Consider the following 19,461-nt stretch of genomic DNA (forward strand, 5'->3'; position numbering starts at 1 on the left):
CCCAAACCTGTACAAAACCACCCCCCAGCCCGGTCCCACACCCGATCCAACACCGCCCACCCGCCCGCCTCCCAAACCTGTACAACACCACCCCCTTGCCCGCTCCCAATCCTGTACAACACCGCGCCCCTTGCCCGCTTCCAAACCTGTACAACACGACCCCCTGCCCGCTCCCAATCCTGTACAAAACCACCCCCCGCCCGCTCCCAAACCTGTACAACCCCGCCCCCCCTGCCCGCTCCCAAAACCTGTACAACACCGCCCCCCGAACGCTCCCAATCCTGTACAACACCACCCCCCTGCCCACTCTCAAACCTGCCCAACACCGCCCCCCTGCCCGCTCCCAATCCTGTACAACACCACCCCCCGCCCGCTCCCAAACCTGCCCAACACTGCCCCCCCACCTGCTCCAAATCCAGTAAAATACCACCCCCCCACCCGCTCCCAAACCCGATCCAAGACTGCCCCCCCCCCGCCCGCTCCCTAAACCTGGTACAACACCATCCCCCTGCCCCACTTCCAAACCTGTACAACACCACCTCCTCGTCCGCTCCCAAACCCCATCCAACACCACCCCCCCGTACGCTCCCAACCTGCACAACACCGCGACCCCCTGCCCGCTCCCAGACCTGTACAAACACCGCCCCCTGCCCACTCCCAAACCCTATCCAACACCGCCCCCTTGCCCGCTCCCAAACCTGGTACAACTCTGCCCCTGCCCACTCCCAAACCCTATCCAACACCACCCCCTGCCCATTCCAAACCCTATCCAACACCACTCCCTTGCCCGCTCCCAAACCTGTACAATACCGCCCCCCGCCCTCTCCCAAACCTGTACAACACCGCCCCCTGCCCCACTCCCAAACCCTATCCAACACCACCCCCCTGCCACTCCCAAACCTGTACAACACCGCCCCCTGCCCACTCCCAACCCTATCCAACACCACCCCCTTGCCCGCTCCAAACCTGTACAACACCGACCCTGCCTGCTCCCAAATCTGTTCCAACACCGCCCCCTGCCGCTCCCAAACCCTGTCCCAATACTGGCCACCACCAAGCCCAATCCTCTCCAACACTGCCCCCTGCCTGCCCCCAGTCATGTTCCCCGTACCCCACCCACCTGAAACCTCTTCCAACACTGCCCCCCGACCCCAAACCCCATCCCAACACCCATCCAACCCTGCCCGGCTCCCCCCCCCCATCGGCTCCCCCCCCACCCCGTCCCGTCTCCGGGGCAGCAGACTGGACACCAACAATAAGCCTACTGCTGCTGCCTTAGGGGGTGGGGGGAGGCGGGGTGAGTCTCCAAATAGCACAGACTCACAGACATTGACACACACACACACACACAACATTTTACTGCACGTTTTGACAGGTTCCACGTTTGCCTTATACAGGACAATGTTTGAGACATTATCTGGGGAAGGGGGGGTTTAGGGTATATCCTATGTGAGAAGAGAAAGAGAAAAAGGAGTGTGTGAGAGGGGGTGGGTGGGAGGTCAGTCATTCCACTTTTAATCACTGTAAACAAAAGACACGATCAGTGTTGGACACACGTCTTTGATGTAATGTTTCTGTCGGGACCTCGTGATCTCCTTCGGGGTAATCCAATTTTCAGATAATTGGTATTCGGATAAGCGAGGTTCCTCTGTATTGTTTCAAGTCTTCCAATGGAGTTGAGCAGGTTAGCCACATAGCTGGTTTAGTTTATCCGATATCACCAGGAATTGTACAATAGTTCCACTTTAGTTCCACTTGTACTCTATGCTTTGAACTTCGAATTAAACCAAGAGATTGTCCTTGGATTCCAAACGGAACACATACCGAGGAAGTGCGCTAGTCGGCGCTTATTGCTTATACTGAAGCGCAATGTCCAGCTCTCATTTCTTATGAGAATGGAATCAGATAAATCTCCTTTCACTCCAGCCATTATAAAAGTATATTGTTTGCAGTTATGTTAAACGTTGTATCTACTTTCTGACAGTCACTGGGAAACCTTAAAATATGAAAAGTATTGCATGAAGTACGTTTTAACGTAGATATATTACCCCTCACTCACTGTGGACCTCATTGTACCTAAAGTGACAATACATTTGAGAGTCAAACTCAAGAAGTTGGGCAATTCAACCAGGAAAGTCCTGTATTTGTTGAACTTTTAAAAATACAACTTTAATGTCAGAATGATGACATCGAGATGGAGTTAATGTTCTAAGTTGTCTCTTTTTCTGGTACTAAAATACATCTTAAAGTTAAACGAACTTACCTTTGAACCCAAAACAGAAACAATTCTATGTGGATTTAAAGCTTGAGTGAGATTGTGTTTGACCCCTCCTTTAAAATGCAACAAAATAACAGGTCTGAACTCAATTTGCTTTTATATTTTCACACAGGTTGTAGAAAAACGAGGTTATCAAAGTAGGTTGAGCCATGAAATGAAGGAGAAAGTCAGACTGCAGGACAAAATGCAGCTGAAACCCCCAGGGTCAGGGTCAGGGTCAGGGGTCAGGGGTCGCGGCCACTGTCCCAACAGAGATTGACTGGGGAAAACAGTGAAGGAAAGTGATTCAGCGCAAAACAGCAAGCTGTGACACTCAAACATCACTAATGCTGCAAAGTCCTTAGAAAGTTCAAACAAGCAGCGGCGGAAGGGAAGGGGGTTTACAGCTGGAACAAGTGAAGGGAATGGGGGGAGAGAGAGAGGAGGGAGGGGGAGAGAGAGAGAGGAGGGAGGGGGGGAGAGAGAGAGAGGAGGGAGGGGGGGGAGAGAGAGAGAGGAGGGAGGGGGGGGAGAGAGAGAGAGGAGGGAGGGGGGGGGGAGATGAGAGAGAGGGAGGGGGGGGGGAGAGAGAGAGGAGGAGGGGGGGGGGAGAGAGAGAGGAGGGAGGGGGGGGAGAGAGAGGAGGGAGGGGGGGGGAGAGAGAGGAGGGAGGGGGGGGGGGAGAGAGAGGAGGGAGGGGGGGGGGGGAGAGAGAGGAGGAGGGGGGGGGGGGAGAGAGAGGAGGGAGGGGGGGGGGGAGAGAGAGGAGGGAGGGGGGGGGGGAGAGAGAGGAGGGAGGGGGGGGGGAGAGAGAGGGAGGGAGGGGGGGGGAGAGAGAGAGGAGGGAGGGGGGGGGAGAGAGAGAGGAGGAGGGGGGGGGAGAGAGAGAGGAGGGAGGGGGGGGGAGAGAGAGAGGAGGGAGGGGGGGGGAGAGAGAGAGGAGGGAGGGGGGGGAGAGAGAGAGGAGGGAGGGGGGGGGAGAGAGAGAGGAGGGGAGGGGGGGGGAGAGAGAGAGGAGGGAGGGGGGGGGAGAGAGAGAGGAGGGAGGGGGGGGGAGAGAGAGAGGAGGGAGGGGGGGGGAGAGAGAGAGGAGGGGGGGGGAGAGAGAGAGAGGAGGGGGGGGAGAGAGAGAGAGGAGGGGGGGGAGAGAGAGAGGAGGGGGGGGGAGAGAGAGAGAGGAGGGGGGGGGGAGAGAGAGAGGAGGGGGGGGAGAGAGAGAGGAGGGGGGGGGAGAGAGAGAGGAGGGGGGGGGAGAGAGAGAGGAGGGGGGGGGAGAGAGAGAGGAGGAGGGGGGGGGAGAGAGAGAGGAGGGGGGGGGAGAGAGAGAGGAGGGGGGGGGAGAGAGAGAGGAGGAGGGGGGGGGAGAGAGAGAGGAGGAGGGGGGGGAGAGAGAGAGGAGGGAGGGGGGGAGAGAGAGAGGAGGGAGGGGGGGGAGAGGAGGGAGGGGGGGGAGAGGAGGGAGGGGGGGGAGAGGAGGGAGGGGGGGAGAGGAGGGAGGGAGGGGGGAGGGAGGGGGGAGGGAGGGGGAGGGAGGGGGAGGGAGGGGGGAGGGAGAGAGAGAGGAGGGAGGGGGGGGGAGAGAGAGAGGAGGGAGGGGGGGGGAGAGAGAGGAGGGAGGGGGGGGGAGGGAGAGAGGAGGGAGGGGGGGAGAGAGAGAGAGGAGGGGGGGGGAGAGAGAGAGGAGGGAGGGGGGGGGAGAGAGAGAGGGAGGGGGGGGGGAGAGAGAGGAGGGAGGGGGGGGGGGAGAGAGAGAGGAGGGAGGGGGGGGGAGAGAGAGAGGAGGGAGGGGGGGGGAGAGAGAGAGGAGGGAGGGGGGGGGAGAGAGAGAGGAGGGAGGGGGGGGGAGAGAGAGAGGAGGGAGGGGGGGGGAGAGAGAGAGGAGGGAGGGGGGGGGAGAGAGGAGGGAGGGGGGGGAGAGAGAGAGGAGGGAGGGGGGGGAGAGAGAGAGGAGGGAGGGGGGGGGAGAGAGAGAGGAGGGAGGGGGGGGAGAGAGAGAGGAGGGAGGGGGGGGAGAGAGAGAGGAGGGAGGGGGGGAGAGAGAGAGGAGAGGGGGGGGAGAGAGAGAGGAGGGGGGGTGGACAAGTCAAGGATAGGGAGGGATTGGGGAGACAAAAGAGGGGAGGGAAGGAGAGAGGGGGTTTCAAATGGGAACAAGTGCAGGGGTGAGGGAGACAGAGGAGAGGTGGATAAGTGAAGGGATGGGGAAGGATTGTGGAGAGAGAAGGGGGTAGGAAGAGACAGAGGGATGGTAAAGAGAGAGGGGTGGGAAAGAGAGGGGGGCCTTGGAGCTGGGAACAAGTGAAGGGGTGTGGGGAAGAGAGAGAGAGAGAGGTGGGGGATGGACAAGTCAAGGGATGAGGGAGAGGGGTTGGAAAGACGGGATTGCAGATTGGGAACAAGTGAAGGGATGTGGGGAGAGAGCGGGGGGGTGGACAAGTGAAGGGATTGGGGAGAGAGAGGGTGGGAAAGAGAGAAGGGCTTGCAGCTGGGAACAAGTGAAGGGGTGGGGGGAGGAGAGAAGGGGGTGGGGGGAGAGCGAGAGAGAGGGAGGGGTATAGAGCTGGGGACAAGGGGAGGGGAGAGAGGGGGGATGGAGCTGGGGAAGTTGGGTTGTAACTCCTGCAGGGACCTGTAGGCGCCACAGTTGCCTTGTAGATGGAGCATTGACGTAAGGCAGTGAGAGAGAGAGTGTGTGTGTGAGAGGGAGGGAGAGGGAGAGAGAGAGAGTGAGAGGCTCCCAGCTGTGGACGGAGCAGTGCCGGAAGGACGGGCGATATCGCTGGCACAGAAGCTTCCTCAAAAGAAACCACTTCCCAAACTGGCCGCTCGCCCAGGTTGATGTTATATATTTCAGAAGAGGGGCAGTAGGGGGGGGGAGGAGGGAGGGTGTGAAGTTGGTCAGACAAACCCTGCTGTTACAACAGAGCAGAGAGGAGCCGGATTCTCTGGGAAAGTTCCGCAAAGTGGGCGGTGACTTTGGGGAAAAGTTGGCGGAGGGAGAGCTCCCCCAGCACTGACATGGGAACTCTGCGGGACCTGCAGTATGCTCTCCAGGAGAAAATCGAGGAGCTGAGGCAGCGGGATGCCCTGATCGATGAGCTGGAGCTGGAGCTGGACCAGAAGGATGACCTGATCCAGAGATTGCAGAATGAGTTGGACAAGTACCGCTCAGTGATCAAGCCGGCCAGCAAACACAGCGCAGGCCAGTGTGCGGGCTCACTGCAGGAACAGCAGAGAACTAAAAGGCAGGCCATCTCAGCGGAGCCCACCGCCTTCGACATCCAGGACCTGAACCATGTTACCCTCCCCTTTCTACCCGAAAAGTGCACAGTAAGCAGCTTCATCTGTACCTTCGCGCTCCTCTCACTTTCTTTGTCTCTCCGGCTCACACACAGTCTCTCACAAACTCAAACACACAGTCTCCACCTCTCTCTCTCTCACAGTCTCTCACAAACACACACACTGTCTCCATCTCTCTCACACAGTCTCTTTCACACATTATGTCTGTGTCTTTCTCTCACACATATACTGTCTTTCTCTCATACAAACAGTATCTCTCTGTCTCTGTCACAGTCTCACGAACAAACTCTGTCTCTCACGCATACACAGATACACTCTTATACGTACATTACTGTCTCTCACACATACAGGTTGTCTCTCTCTCTCTCTTTCACACACACCAACACTGTCTCTTCTTCTGTCTTTCTGTCACATCCACACATATGCTGCCTGTTGTCTTCTCTCTGTCTCTCACACACACATACTGTATGTCACACAAATACTGTCTCTCTCTCTCTCTCTCTCCCACAGACACAGTGTCTATCTCACACACACTGAGCTGTCACTTGCCCAGTCACTGCGGGTTAATCTCAGTCCACAGTTACATTGCCATTGCCCCCCAATCCGCATCTTTGCTTCTAGCCCACAGCAATACCAAGTGACTTATCAGTCTGTGTGAAGGAGGCAGAGGCTTCTGTGTTGAGCCATGTGCTGGGGTTGGAGTGGGGGATACAGAACAGGTCTGCCAGGGCTGGAGAGGGAGAAGAGTGAATGGGTAAAGCACTCGGAGAGAGTGACGGGAGCAGGTGGAGTGATTCAGTGAGTGTGAGTTAGAGGGGGCAGCCTATGGCTGTAACCTGGGTATAGGACACCCCAGGGAGAGGAGAGAGAGAGTGTGTGTGTGTGTTGGGTGGTGGAGGGAGCTGGTCAACAGGACAGGCCCTTGAATGATTTCTAGCCGCTCACACTGACCTCTCTCCCTGCTCTCAGCATCATCAGTTTACAGCTTCTGGCTCGGTGACAAATGACGGGGCAAACTGGAACAGGTTCAAGTAGAGCCGAGCTTTCACAAGCTGTCACTTATCTCTCCATGTGGTTCAGTCAACGTTTCACAGCATTGTGTACCCCCGGTCAGTGCTGGCAAATCCACGCTTCCCAATCTCTCACCAACTGGAGGAGCATGCTGTATTTTTTTTTTGGCTTGATGTTGCTCCTGACAGGCATCTGTCGGTTTAATGGGGAAATCTAACATAACAGACAAGGTGACCACGTCACAAAGACCGACATGAAGCATTACTTCAGACTGTCAATGTGAACTAAGCAATTAGTTCCCCCTCACTGTCTCCCTCGGTGTCTGCAGTGCTGCAGTCCACTTCTACAACTGTCCCTTCGGCCCTCTCTTTACAAGTAAAGCGTAGTCTGTGGCCAGTTATTGCTGGAGACCTCTAGCTGCCAGCTAAGAATGACTAGGCAGGAGGGGGGGTCACTTGTGATTCAGTAGCAGTGTCTCTCCCTAGGAGCCAGAAGCATAGCTGCTTTGGAGATGTGTCACAGCGTCCCTCAACAGGTTGATTTTAGATGAGTTGCTGTAGGCAGACAGGATGTACTGTATTGGAGGCGTGTAACTAACCCTCGGGATGATATACCACTGCTATACTAATTTAATGAAGCTCCTGCTGTGATTACTAGAGTCTCCGGTCTCTCACGGAGGTGGGAGCCCAGAGTTAGTCAGGGAGATAATTGTCACCAGGATCGGCATGATCGAACCACCACGATTATCATTCAATCAGTCAATCTCCTCAACTTTATTCCTATTCTAGTCACCAAATCCCGATTCCTCATGGTTTTATTGTTCACCCCTGCACCCCCTCCAACAACCCACCATAGACAGAAATGAATACAAAATCTTCTAATGATCTTATATCATTCTTTTTAAAAAATTCAGTCATGGGATGAGGGTGTCACTGGCCAGGCCAGCATTTATTGCCCATCCCTAATTGCCCAGAGGGTAGTTAAGAGTCAACCACATTGCTGTGGTTCTGGAGTCACATGTAAGTCAGACCAGGTAAGGATGGCAGTTTTTTTTCCAAACAATTGAAAAATAGTCATCATTAGATTTTCAAATCCAGTTTCTTTTCCTATTGAATTCACATTCCACCGTTTGCCCGAAAGGGGACTCAAACTTAAGTCCCCAGAACACGACCTGGGTTTCTGGATGAACAATCCTGTGATATGACCACGAAGCCATGACCTTCTTACCTACATATACCCTGCAGCATGTTGGAGGTTGTTTTATTTTATGGAAACTCCATTTCAATGTCACAGTCTACGACAATTTGCTTGTTTTTGTTTGTCGAAGTGAAAATGATTTCGCTTTGTAACTGTAACTGTAGAGAGCGCTGTCTTTTGCCACGTTTTTCGACCCTGACTCTCCAGCATCTGCAGTCCTCACTTTTTTCGATCTGTCCCTGTAGTATAGGTTCCTCAGCCTCGGGAGTGTCCCAATAAATTCTTCCTCCTGGGATGAGGCAGAGTGATAATGTCACTGTGCTCGTCACCCAGAACCCCAGGCTAATGTTCTGGGGACACAGAAAGTCACTGATTTTAACTCCGCTTTCTCTCCATGCATGCTGCCAGACCTGCTGAGTCTTCCCAGCAATTTCTATTTATGTTTCTAATTTCCACCATCCACAGGTCTTTGGGGGTATTTTTTTGTTTAATGCACTGGGGTTATGGATGCAACTCTCACAGTGGCAAATGGTGACGTTTGAGTTCAACTAAAACATGGAATTAAAAGGTAGATTAATGGTGACCATAATAACAGTTCATTGTTGTAAGCAATCACGAAGATCCTTTAGGGAAGGAAATCTGCAGTCATACAGTCATAGGAGAAAGTGAGGACTGCAGATGTTGGAGAGGCAGAGTCGAAAAGGGTGGCGCAGGAAAAGCACAGCAGCTCATCCAGCATCCGAGGAGTAGGAGAGTCGATGTTTCGGACAAAAGCCCTTCGTCAGTATTCCAGGTGAAGGGCTTTTGCCTGAAACGTCGACTCTCCTGCTCCTCGCATGCTGCCTGACCTGCTGTGCTTTTCCAGCGCCACACTCTCAACTCTGATCTCCAGCATCTGCAGTCCTCACTTTCACCTTCTTTAGGGGTGTCATAGAAAGGTACAGCACAGAAACCGATCCTTTAGACCAACTCATCCATTCTGACCAGATCTTAAATTATTCTGGTGCCCTTTGCCAGCATTTGGCCCATACCTTGGTCCTTACCTGGTTTGGCCTCCATGTGACCCACAGCACTCTGATGGACTCTTAATTTCACTTAAATTAATTTGACTCTTAAGCCCAGCAGGCCCCTCAGCCCGAGAGAGGTAATTCGGGATGGATGGATAAGTGCTGGCCTAGTGAGGAGACACTGCATTTTATGAATGAATGCAAAAAAGTCTTTGTTCTGTCTGAGGTAGTCTCAGGGCAAGCATCTCTGCTTTAGCCATTGATTACAGAATCACAACACTTTGATGTGGCTCAGTGAATAGTTGCTAAAGACTTGCCCACATTTAGAGAACTGAAAGTTGAAGAGGGTAATATGAGTGCACTCAGCTAATTGTAAGCTGGAATGACTGACTGTCAGGTATTGCACTACGGGTAGAGTTATTGTCTCCAGAATTATGGAGTGACCATTCACACCATAGCTGTAATCACTATTCCTGGCAGAATTGTACTTTAGGCTGGAGTGACAGCCTCTTTTATACTTTAGTCTGGAACAACCTTTCTGAGAATATTCACGCTGTAGCCTGGAGTGACTGACCCTGGTGCATTCATGCTGTAGCCTGGAGTGACTGACCCTGGGTCATTCACGCTGTAGTCTGGAGTGACTGACCCTGGGTCATTCACACTGTAGTCTGGAGTGATTGACCCTGGGGCATTCAAGCTGTAGCCTGGAGTGACTGATCCCGGGGCATTCACGCTGTAGCCTGGAGTGACTGTCCCTGGGGCTGTCACATTGTAGCTTGGAGTGACTGTCCCTGGGGTATTCCTGCTGCAGTCTGGACTGACTGACCCTGGGGTATTCACGCTGTAGCCTGGAGTGTCTGTCCTGGGGCATTCACACTGTAGTTTGGAGTGACTATCTGAATAGCATTCACATTGTAGCCTGGAGTTATTGTCCCTGGGGCATTCACACTTTAGCCTGGAGTGCCTCGCCCTGGGGTATTCACGCTGTAGCCTGGACTGACTGTCCCTGGGGTATTCACGCTGTAGCCTGGAGTGACTGAACCTGGGGTATTCATGCTGTAGCCTGGAGTGACTGTCCCTGGGGCATTCACACATTCACACTGTAACCTGGAATGACTCTCCCTGGGACATTCACGCTGTAGCTTGGTGTGATCCTGTAACATAATAATTGAAAAGTTTTCAGTCATGTGTTCGAGTCTTGTTGCCCATTTTACATCAGATGTGATTTGTGCAGACTCATGCTATTGAACAATGGGAAAACAAATTGCAGTTGTCTAAGATCACTGTCCAGATTGTGAGCAGGGCAATATTTCACTGAAAGGATATTGTTGTCTGCTAATTACTTGTGTTTTTCTCAGGATTGTATATTCCAGCAGGTGTAACACTGCAATGGCCAATTGAAAATCTATGTCATATGGTGATGTTATTTATATTACTTGCATTGGAGTTTCTGGGAGCTGTGGGGAATATGGGTATAATTAAACAGAACCACATGGGAATATTAACTCCTTTTTCAATTTTACTTGGAGTCAGTCAAGTGATGATTGAGATTTTGCTTCAGGAAACCTGAGTCATTAGAATAGTTTGGAGAGCCATCACTGATTCCTTTAGAATTATCTAATTCTTGACATGGGATGTGGATTTCACTGGCAAAACTGGCATTTGTTGACTATCCTTAATTGTCCTTGAACTGAGTGGCTTGTTAGGCCATTTCAGAGGGCAGTTAAGAGTCAACTACATTGGATTGAGAGTGAGGTACAGGCCAAACCAGGTAAAGACAACAGATTCCCCTCCCTGAAGGCTATTCATGAATGAGGTGGATTTTTTATGACAACTAACAATGGTTGGCAAGAAATTTATTTATTCCGTTTAATTGTGACCACCTGCCGTGATGGCATTTGAATGCTTTGTTTTCACAATATTAGCCTGGGATGTCCCAAATTACTGTGAAGCCTTCCCTCACTGTAATTCCTGATTTGGTTTTTGCATTGAGTGCTGAGCAGAGGGCGCTGGGGACTGAAATTTTGTTTAGGTTTTTCTGCCAAGTTTGGAAATGTTTGGGGCACAAAGGGCTGTTTTGTTGAGAGAGAGGGAACATCATTTCCCCCCACTCTCTCACCACCGTTCTCCCACTCCCACCTCCACACTAAGAGCACATTCAATGACAGGACAAGATGTTGTACTGTTCAACAGGGAGGAATCTGACCAAGTGATGCTTAACTTTCAATTCATCTGTACTTCAGAGCTTGTTGCTATCTGTTCGCGGAAGTCTTGTACTGCAATGGGTAGTGTCCCCAAGCTCTGAGGCAGAACCCTGTATTGAATTTCCAGTACATGGAAGGTGAACTCACAAAGTAAGGTTGAGGTTGAGTATTTACCTGCGAATTGTTCCGGTAGACACCAGTGCAGCTTTTACCGTCAAAAACTGAAAGAACTGCAGGTGCTGTAAATCGGAATCAGAAACAGAAGTTGCTGGAAAAGCTCAGCAGGTCTGGCAGCATCTGTGCAGAGAAATCAGAGTTAACGTTTTGGGTCCGGTGACCCTTCCTTTTAGTTCTGAGGAAAGGTCACCAGAACTGAAACGTTAACTCTGATTTCTCTCCACACTGATACTGCTGAGCTTTTCCAGCAACTTCTGTTTCCGTTTCGGTTTTCACCGGTGCCCCCTGGTGATAAGAGTGGGAGAAGTTTCTGATCAGCCATGCGATGACAAGTAACTGGGGCCTTTGCTATCATTATGCATCCCTTGAGGTTGCAACACGCATGTAAAAATATATGATGCCACGGCAAGTCGGTCTGTCTGAGGAAGCAGCTTGGGTTGGGTGACCAATCCGAATCAGATTGGTGCCAACGGCACGAGGTTCAATCCCCATCCCAGTTGGGGTGGTTTGTGGATGTGCTGCAGGCCCTACTCTGATTGGATGTTATGCTGCTGTCAGTCAGTACTTTGTGGCCTTTGAGAATTTAATTCGCAGGGATCTGTAAGAGCAAAAGAAATGAACAATACTCAAAAATCAGTTGAACTGACAATATTCAGCCTTTATTGTAAATACTTGAAGCAATTTGGCTGAGACTTGGAAAGAGGAGGGATCCAATTTGTTCCCTGCTTCCCTTCCAAGTTTCACACCTTGCAAAAGAAAAGGAGCTCATTACATACATTAGAATATACTGAGCAATTACAGATTATCATGAAAAGTGTGTCACCTGTAATGCTGAACCTTAGTCTAAAAGAAAATTAATCATTTGCATCATTCCATAACTCTGGTTCTATTCTATGGATCTTTTGCTTCGGCTGAGATCTGCAGTTTGAAATATGCAAGGAGCCATGAAAAAGATGACTAAAGTTTTATGTTTGTTTAAATTCAGTTTTAAATTACTTACCATGTGGAAACAGGCCCTTCAGCCCAACAAGTCCACACCCAGCCTCCGAAGAGCAACCCACCCATATCCATTCCCCTACACCTAACACTGTGGGCAATTTAGCATGGCCAAGTCACCTAACTTGCACATTTTTGGACTGTGGGAGGAAACCAGATCACCCGGAGGAAGCCCACACAGACACAGGGAGAACGTGCAAACTCCATACAGACAGTTGCCTGAGGCAGGAATTGAACCCCGGTCTCTGGTGCTGTGAGGCAGCAGTGCTAACCACTGTGCCACCGTTCCTGAAAGCTGTTTGTGACCTTTTGTCTTATAAATTACTGAATTATAACTTGGGACTTGACCAATTTTTTCTCCATCATGCAATGTTAAATGTTTTCCCATATTTCTCCCTTTTGTCATATCATGACAATCAGTTATATAGGCATTTTGAAAATCCGATTGGAAACGCATTGGCACAAGCAGACAAGTAACCCTATTCCTGCCAGCAATAGTACTAGTTCATGAGGGCTATCGTGTCAAATCTCTAGTGTTTAAAGATCCAATCAAACATTCCGTGACCCAACCAACTCAATGGGTTATAATCATGGAGTTCTTTCCCAATGTCTTGTGTGTGGTCAGCATGTTGCTTAATAAGTTCAGCTCGGTTGGTAATATTTTCAGAGCAATCTGGAATGTAGGTACAGCACTCCTGACCCACAACAGCACATGTTCCCCCTTGCGAGGCTAGCAGATAATGCAAAGCCAGTCAGTTCTGCAGTGCCACTATCCGGAGAGCCACTAGCTCAGCTGAGACCTCAGTCAGAGCTTGTCCAATTACCTTGGCTTCTAAAGATGTCTCATTGGCCAGGTATCCCAGTGCTGAGGCTGTGTGAACCAATTCGCTGGGTATTCGATCCATTCTGTATAACAGAAAAGACAACATGAGGAACTCGATCAGCCCAGTAATGGCTCTCATAGTTCGTGGTGGTGCTTAAGGGAGGTCAGGTGATGCATGTAGGGAACAACATAACCTAGACAGCAGGATCCTATCCAATTGACAGGAAGACATGGGTATGCTTTGGTGCCACATATAAAGTATGTGCCATTGTAAGCTGTAAAATCATTAGCCAATGTTGTCCAAGGCTGCATGGTGGATTAGACCCATGGACTATTGGATGTAATATTCTATATCCTGGTCCAATCACAGTTAAACATCCCATTTCTTGAAATACTGACTACTGGGCCTTGCCAGTCAAATGTGAGATTACATTTGCTTTGCCCCATTAGCATTCCCTGTCCTAACTTTCAAAAGCATAGGGACCCTGTCGTGTTATTCAAATGGACTGTAAGGGAAAGGGACAACTGAGTTGTGATTATGTGTGGGCTGATACCATGTTGAGAATGTAGTCATTTCATAACCTCCTGATTCCCATATCCTCATTTCCCCATTAAGCCTTGTGTGATTCCGTTGTAACATCCACTCAACTGTTTCTGATATACAGAAAGGGAGGGGGTGAATAGGTATTCCTTCTCTTGAATGGATATGTGTACCAACCCAACACTTATATTCAATTTCTCAGTGTACATATATGACATACGTAAATAAGTGTTTGCGTGCAGTTCCCGAATAGGCTGGTTTGTCAAATGTTCACCTATCCCTAAGAGTTCAAAAAGTCCAAAGAGTACCAAAATAATAATCATGCTGTGTTGTTGACTGGTTGAGGAGTAACCTTCTTCCAATCAGATAGATGAACCCAATTGGAATGTCCTTCAGTTGTGACCGAGGTTGGTGTTGCTAGTAGGACTTGAAAGGGGCCACTCGAGTGATGTCCTCATGTGTTTCTTTCCCAGTTCTTGACCAACATGTGGTCCCCTGGGTTTACTCATGGATGTTGGGAGGCGATTGTGTTTTCCTCAGTTGGGCAATGCGATTGTTGGACCTGTGAGTGAAGAAACTTTAGAGAAAGAGTTAACTGTTCCAAGTAATTCTGCATTTGCTCACCCATTACATGGAGATCCATGCCCTTTAGGGGTCCAGTACGAGCATCCAATGAAGCCCTCATTGGCTGACCATGAACTATCTCTGTCCGATCTGTGAGTGTGGAGTCACTCACATGTGAAATAGTGCCAAGGACAAAACTTTGAGCCAGTTTAACCCCGTGTCTTCCACTAATTTAGATAACTTTTCTTATCAGGTACCGTTGGCCCATTCCACAATCCCCACTGTCTCTGTGCGATACGTGCAGTGCAGTAGCTGTTTAATTGAAAGTGATTCACACAATTCAGTATTGATTCAGGCCAGAAAAATGTGGCCCATTGTCAGAGTTTATCATCTTAGGCAACCCAGAGTGGGGAATATCTTCTGTTAGCAATATCTTCACCACTATATGTGCAGTACAATTAGTGCTGGGGAAGGCTTCAATCCATTTGCCGAATACATCAATCATCACTAAACGGTATTTATAACATTGTACCTTAGGTAACTCAATAAAAGCAAGCTGTACACATCAAAAGGACCACCTGGCAGGGAGGGGAATAGTCCTGGAAGGGCATTTAATACATTTACCTTGTTATTTTTCATGCAGATTAGACATCTACCCAACCGCGTTTAAGCTGCTATATTCAAATCTGGGCGCCACCAGGTGTTTAAAAGTAACTGTCCCGTTCCTTCCTTGCTGAGATGGGTACAATTACGCAAGTAACCAATAAGCACTGGGAACAGAGAATCAGGAATACAAACTTGAGTTACCGGTGTTAGCCAGAGGTCTAGTGTCAAGGATTGCGAACACCCCATTGGCGTGTCACGTACACGTTCACATTCAGAGGCGTTCCTCTATAAAGTTTGAATGGCAGTAAGATCTGGCATGCCCTTTCTCCCTGAAGTAGCTACTCGATTTGGAGCCAGATTCCTGTCAGTTGGAACAACTAACATGGCTGATGCAACTGCTCTTTAGCAACCGAATCAGCACGGGCATTTCCTGATTGTCCCCCTTTGTGTGGGCGGTACATATCATAATATCAATTGACAAGGAATCAAAATAGCATCAAAGAGATTTTTAACCCAAAGTGCATTTTGAATGGGAGTCCCCGTAGAAGTAAGGAAGCCTTGTAGCTGCCAGAGGCAACCAAAATCGTGGGCAACACCAAATGTGTATCTGGAATCAGTGTAGATGTTAGCAATTTTATCCGTGGCTAGAATACAAGCTTTGGTCAGGGCAAAAAGCTCGGCTTTCTGTGCAGAGGTATGGGTCTGAAAAGCAGCAGACTCCTGAACAGCAATGTCCCTTGGGATAGCCTAGCCTGACTGCCATCCTCCATCCGGGGAAACAGAGGAAGAGCCAGCAACATAAAATATGGAGGTCAGGATTTTCAAATGGGAGGTCTGCCAAATCTGGGTGAGGAGCAGTAAGGAAATGATTCAGAAGGGACACAGTCATGCTGGAGGGGTGGGGGTGGGGGGTCAGGAGGATCAGGGAGTTGCTCAAGGAACGTAGCAGGATTGCTCAAGGAAAGTGGAGTCTTAGCGAAACGAAAGGTAAGGGGTCTGCGATAGTGAGATCTCAGCAGCTCAGACGAGCATGAGTGGGATGTTGGGCCTGCTGAGATGTGAGGAGGTTGACAGCAGCGTGCGAGGCATACACCTGTACGGGCTGGTGAAGGGTCGGCTTAGAAGCTGCCTGTATGAACAGGTGGACAGCAGTTAGGATTTGAGGGCACGGAGAGAGACCACAGGCAACAGGAGCCAATTTAGTGGAATAACAGCCCACCGGGCGACAATGGTCACCGTGCTGCTGAGTTGGGACACCAGTAGCACATTCACCTATTAGACTAAAATACAACTAAACGGGTCTGTCATACAGTGGGCAGCTTACTGCTGGGGCTGCAGCCGAGGTATCTTTGAGGGCAGAAACTGACTGCATGGCCGAGTCAGACAACTGAAAGTTAAGGGAAGCATTCAGAGAGGGATAAGGAGGAAGGGCTCTACGATACGTTGTCATGTTTGGAAGCCACTGCCTGCAAATATTGACCAGCCCCAAAAAAAGACTCTCATCCTGGGTGAGGTAGGGGGTGGGGTTTGTAAGATGGGGGGGTAATTGCTTCTGGGTGAGGGAACAATCCGTAGCACTGATTAACACACTCAAAAATGTAACTTGTGATTGACACTTCTGAACCTGAGTAGGTGGGATCACATATCCCCCATGAATGGAGACATGTCAGTTGGTAAACTGTGGCCTGTTTGTTATTATCCCAAACAGTGCTAGCATGGAGTATGTCATCCACTATTGACATATGCCAGGGGGGCATTAGTGTGGCCAACTGGGAGTGCAGTACTTGTGAAAAAAGGGGAGGAGAATGAATGAAACCCTGTGGGAGTCAAGTCCAAGTATACTGTGCCTATAAATGTGAAGGCAGACAAATACTGTAAGGCTGGAGCGAGGGGAATCACCAAAAAAAAAGCATGCTGAAAGTCAACAAGAGTGAAAAGACATGCTTCAGGCGGGATGCTACTGAGAATTGCAGCTGGGTTGGGCACAATAGGATGCAAAGCTTCCACAGTTTGATTGATACGGTGGAGATCTTGGACTGATGTTCAGGTCCAGAAGGATCGGGGTGTTGCAAGGTGACTAGCATGGAAGTAAAATTCCCTGTGTAAGGAAAGACCGGACCATTTCAGAGGCTCCTTGCTCAGCCTCTGGACGCAAAGGGTACTGTGGAATCTAGGGCAAGAGCAAACCTGGTTTGACCTTAATTGGGGGAACCTTAGTGAGTCCAACTTCATGTTTGCCCATTGCCCATAAGTCAGGAGGAACCTCTTGAGGTTAGGGACATATCAGCGACGTGGTGGGCCAGTGTGCCAGTCACGCAGAAAGGCTGTGAAAAATACGCCCGGGAACCCTGAGGAAAAGTTTGCCTTTTGAAAGAAAAAGAATCAGCTGCTTGTCGTCGCAAAGCTGCAGCTTAAAATCCTAGCGATGGCCCTCATGAACAGTGAGAGTGACGTGAGGGGCCATGAGGTGCCCCAGAGATGACAGGGGCACCTTGACAAGGAAGGCAGAGCCTTCCCATTCCTCAGTGAGGCCAATAACTGTCACAGTCTGAGGAGTCCCAAGGACTGCTTGATAAATATTCTGCATTTGAACAAAGCAGCCTGTGTGATCAGAGCAAAGAGTAACATGGGGTCAGGTACATCTAAAAGGTGGAGGGGGTGAAGTCAGAGGCATGAAAATCAATTGACCCCCATGAGGAGGAGCGAAGAGGGGTAAGGTACGAGGGCAGGCTTCGGGGAAAATACATTTTGATATGCCCCCATCAAGGCACACAATCCCTACCTGCAAAGGGCAGAGTAAGTCACGTGCAGTCAGGTTGGCACCTCAGGCTTGAGTGACAGCAAACGGAATAGAACAGCTCACGGCCTTCAAGCTGGACAGGAAGTGGGCAAACAACAGGTTCACCCATCAAACCAGAAATTTCCACACATTCATCACAGAGGGGAAAATTATAGCTTTGAATCTTGGACCAAGTTAGGAAGTGAATTGCACTGGGGTCAATCATAAAGCGAAGGGAGATCCCTTCAGTGCAAAGTATTGCTGTAGGTCCATCAGCGTGGTCTCCTGAGAGGACAGGATAGTTGGCCTGGGATAGTCAGAAAGGGTGAGAGGTAGTGAAGGATGTGTGCTTCCAGTGAGAACCCTGGCCCGGATTAGAGGGTAATGAACAATTCCTGGCATAGTGGCCAAGCTGCCCAGAGGCATGATGGGAAGGGGTCCCATGTGGTGAAGTGCAGTGGTCATTACGAAATGATGTGTACCTGTGCTGGTCAGTCTGGTGTCCCTGTTCCATCGTGGGGCTAGGAGAATAGTGGCAAGCAGATCTCTGTACAAACCCCTGCTTGATACGGGGTACAGTATCAAGACCAGGCAGGTCGTCATGGCCATTGCTCGGGTAGTAAGACACCACACATCACATCTGGGCTTCACTATCATCTGACCAATTCATATTGTCAGTTTGTATTGAAGATGCTACCCTGTCAGGCAAAACCTGCAACAGCATTGCATTAAACAGAGGGGACTGTCCTCCTTCAGTATCCCCAGAATAGAGGGCGACCGTGCCGCAGGCACAGTCAAAAAATGTAGTAGCTTCCTCCTTCGGGGCAGGTGTACAGTCAAGAAGTTTAGAAATGTCTCCAGGTTTACAGAGTGCATGCTGTAATGATGTGAACATCAGTGTGCTTTGATGATCCTCTGCTTGGTGTGCAGTACTAAGTGTATCCCATGTTGGCCCCATTTACACCGAATTCAGCTTTCCATCTTTCACCCAGATCAGGGGGGGACGGGAGCTCTAAATAAGGGAATATTGGTGCTGAGTAGTAGCACCATACATAGTTGTAGAGTGTCTTAAATAATTGAGAAATCCTTAAGGGTCATCCTTATACGATGGACAGTGTGTCATTATTAAACACAACCCATAGGGTTTGGAGGCCTGCCAGACCTGACTGAATGGTTCGGCCTGATTATCAGCAGGAGCTCATGGATGTAAAACAGACTGAAGTGGATAATAGGCAGTGGGTGGTGCAGAGGGAGGGGTTCCTCACCTGCAGGCTGAAGAGAGATATTACAGAGGGAGTGATCGAAGATGGTGTTGGACTGTTGTTCCGATGAGGGGTCAATACGAGATTGAGTGCGGTGAGGCAACAGGCTAGGTGACAGCTGAAGCAGAAGGATACCCTCTTGAGGTGTACAACTGAAGGCGAAGTTGTGCCCTGGGAGGAGGCTGAGAACTGCTTAGTCTGCTTTGTATGTCCCAAACAGGGCTTAAGATTTCCAATGATTACAGATTTCTTAATCCAGGTTGATGTACTTTGTTTAGACAGGAGCAATTTCACCTGCCTTATCTCGATGGTCACTGTGCCTCTGAACAATGTAGTTATTCATTGTCCCGAAGAATTGTTTAACTAATTGGTTTATGACTACAGGTATTGTATTTATTTAAAATGTCGTCACAAACTACATTTTTCAACTTGTGGCCAGAACTGTTTAGATAATCACCACATTCGCATGTTGTTTACAAACAACATATCTTTTTGGAATGTTCAATTCGGTTTGAGTGCTCTATTCGAAATTGTGATTGAAGGCAATTCCTAGGTTGAAAATCTTCAGAAAGATTAACGTGCATTTTCATAGCAGCTTTTACATTTTGAAGAAACATATCACTGACCCTGCATTGTTACTGTCTCAGTCACTGACCCTGCATTGTTACTGTCTCTGTCACTGACCCCGCACTGTTACTGTCTCTGTCACTGACCCCGCACTGTTACTGTCTCCGTCA

General features: G+C 49.9%; 1 protein-coding gene across 1 annotated transcript in view; it reads left to right on the forward strand.

The window, feature by feature from the left end:
- The first annotated feature begins 4,983 nt into the window (after positions 1-4,983).
- The window catches only part of LOC140463619 (cGMP-dependent protein kinase 1-like), a 721,017-nt gene continuing 706,539 nt past the window's right edge, over positions 4,984-19,461 (forward strand). The window contains 2 exon segments of the mRNA XM_072557863.1: positions 4,984-5,563; positions 5,565-5,587. Coding sequence (XP_072413964.1) covers positions 5,276-5,563; positions 5,565-5,587 — 311 coding nt within the window. The 5' untranslated portion in view covers positions 4,984-5,275.

The sequence above is a fragment of the Chiloscyllium punctatum genome, chromosome 38 (assembly GCF_047496795.1).
Source record: "Chiloscyllium punctatum isolate Juve2018m chromosome 38, sChiPun1.3, whole genome shotgun sequence".
In the NCBI taxonomy this organism is placed as follows: domain Eukaryota; kingdom Metazoa; phylum Chordata; class Chondrichthyes; order Orectolobiformes; family Hemiscylliidae; genus Chiloscyllium; species Chiloscyllium punctatum.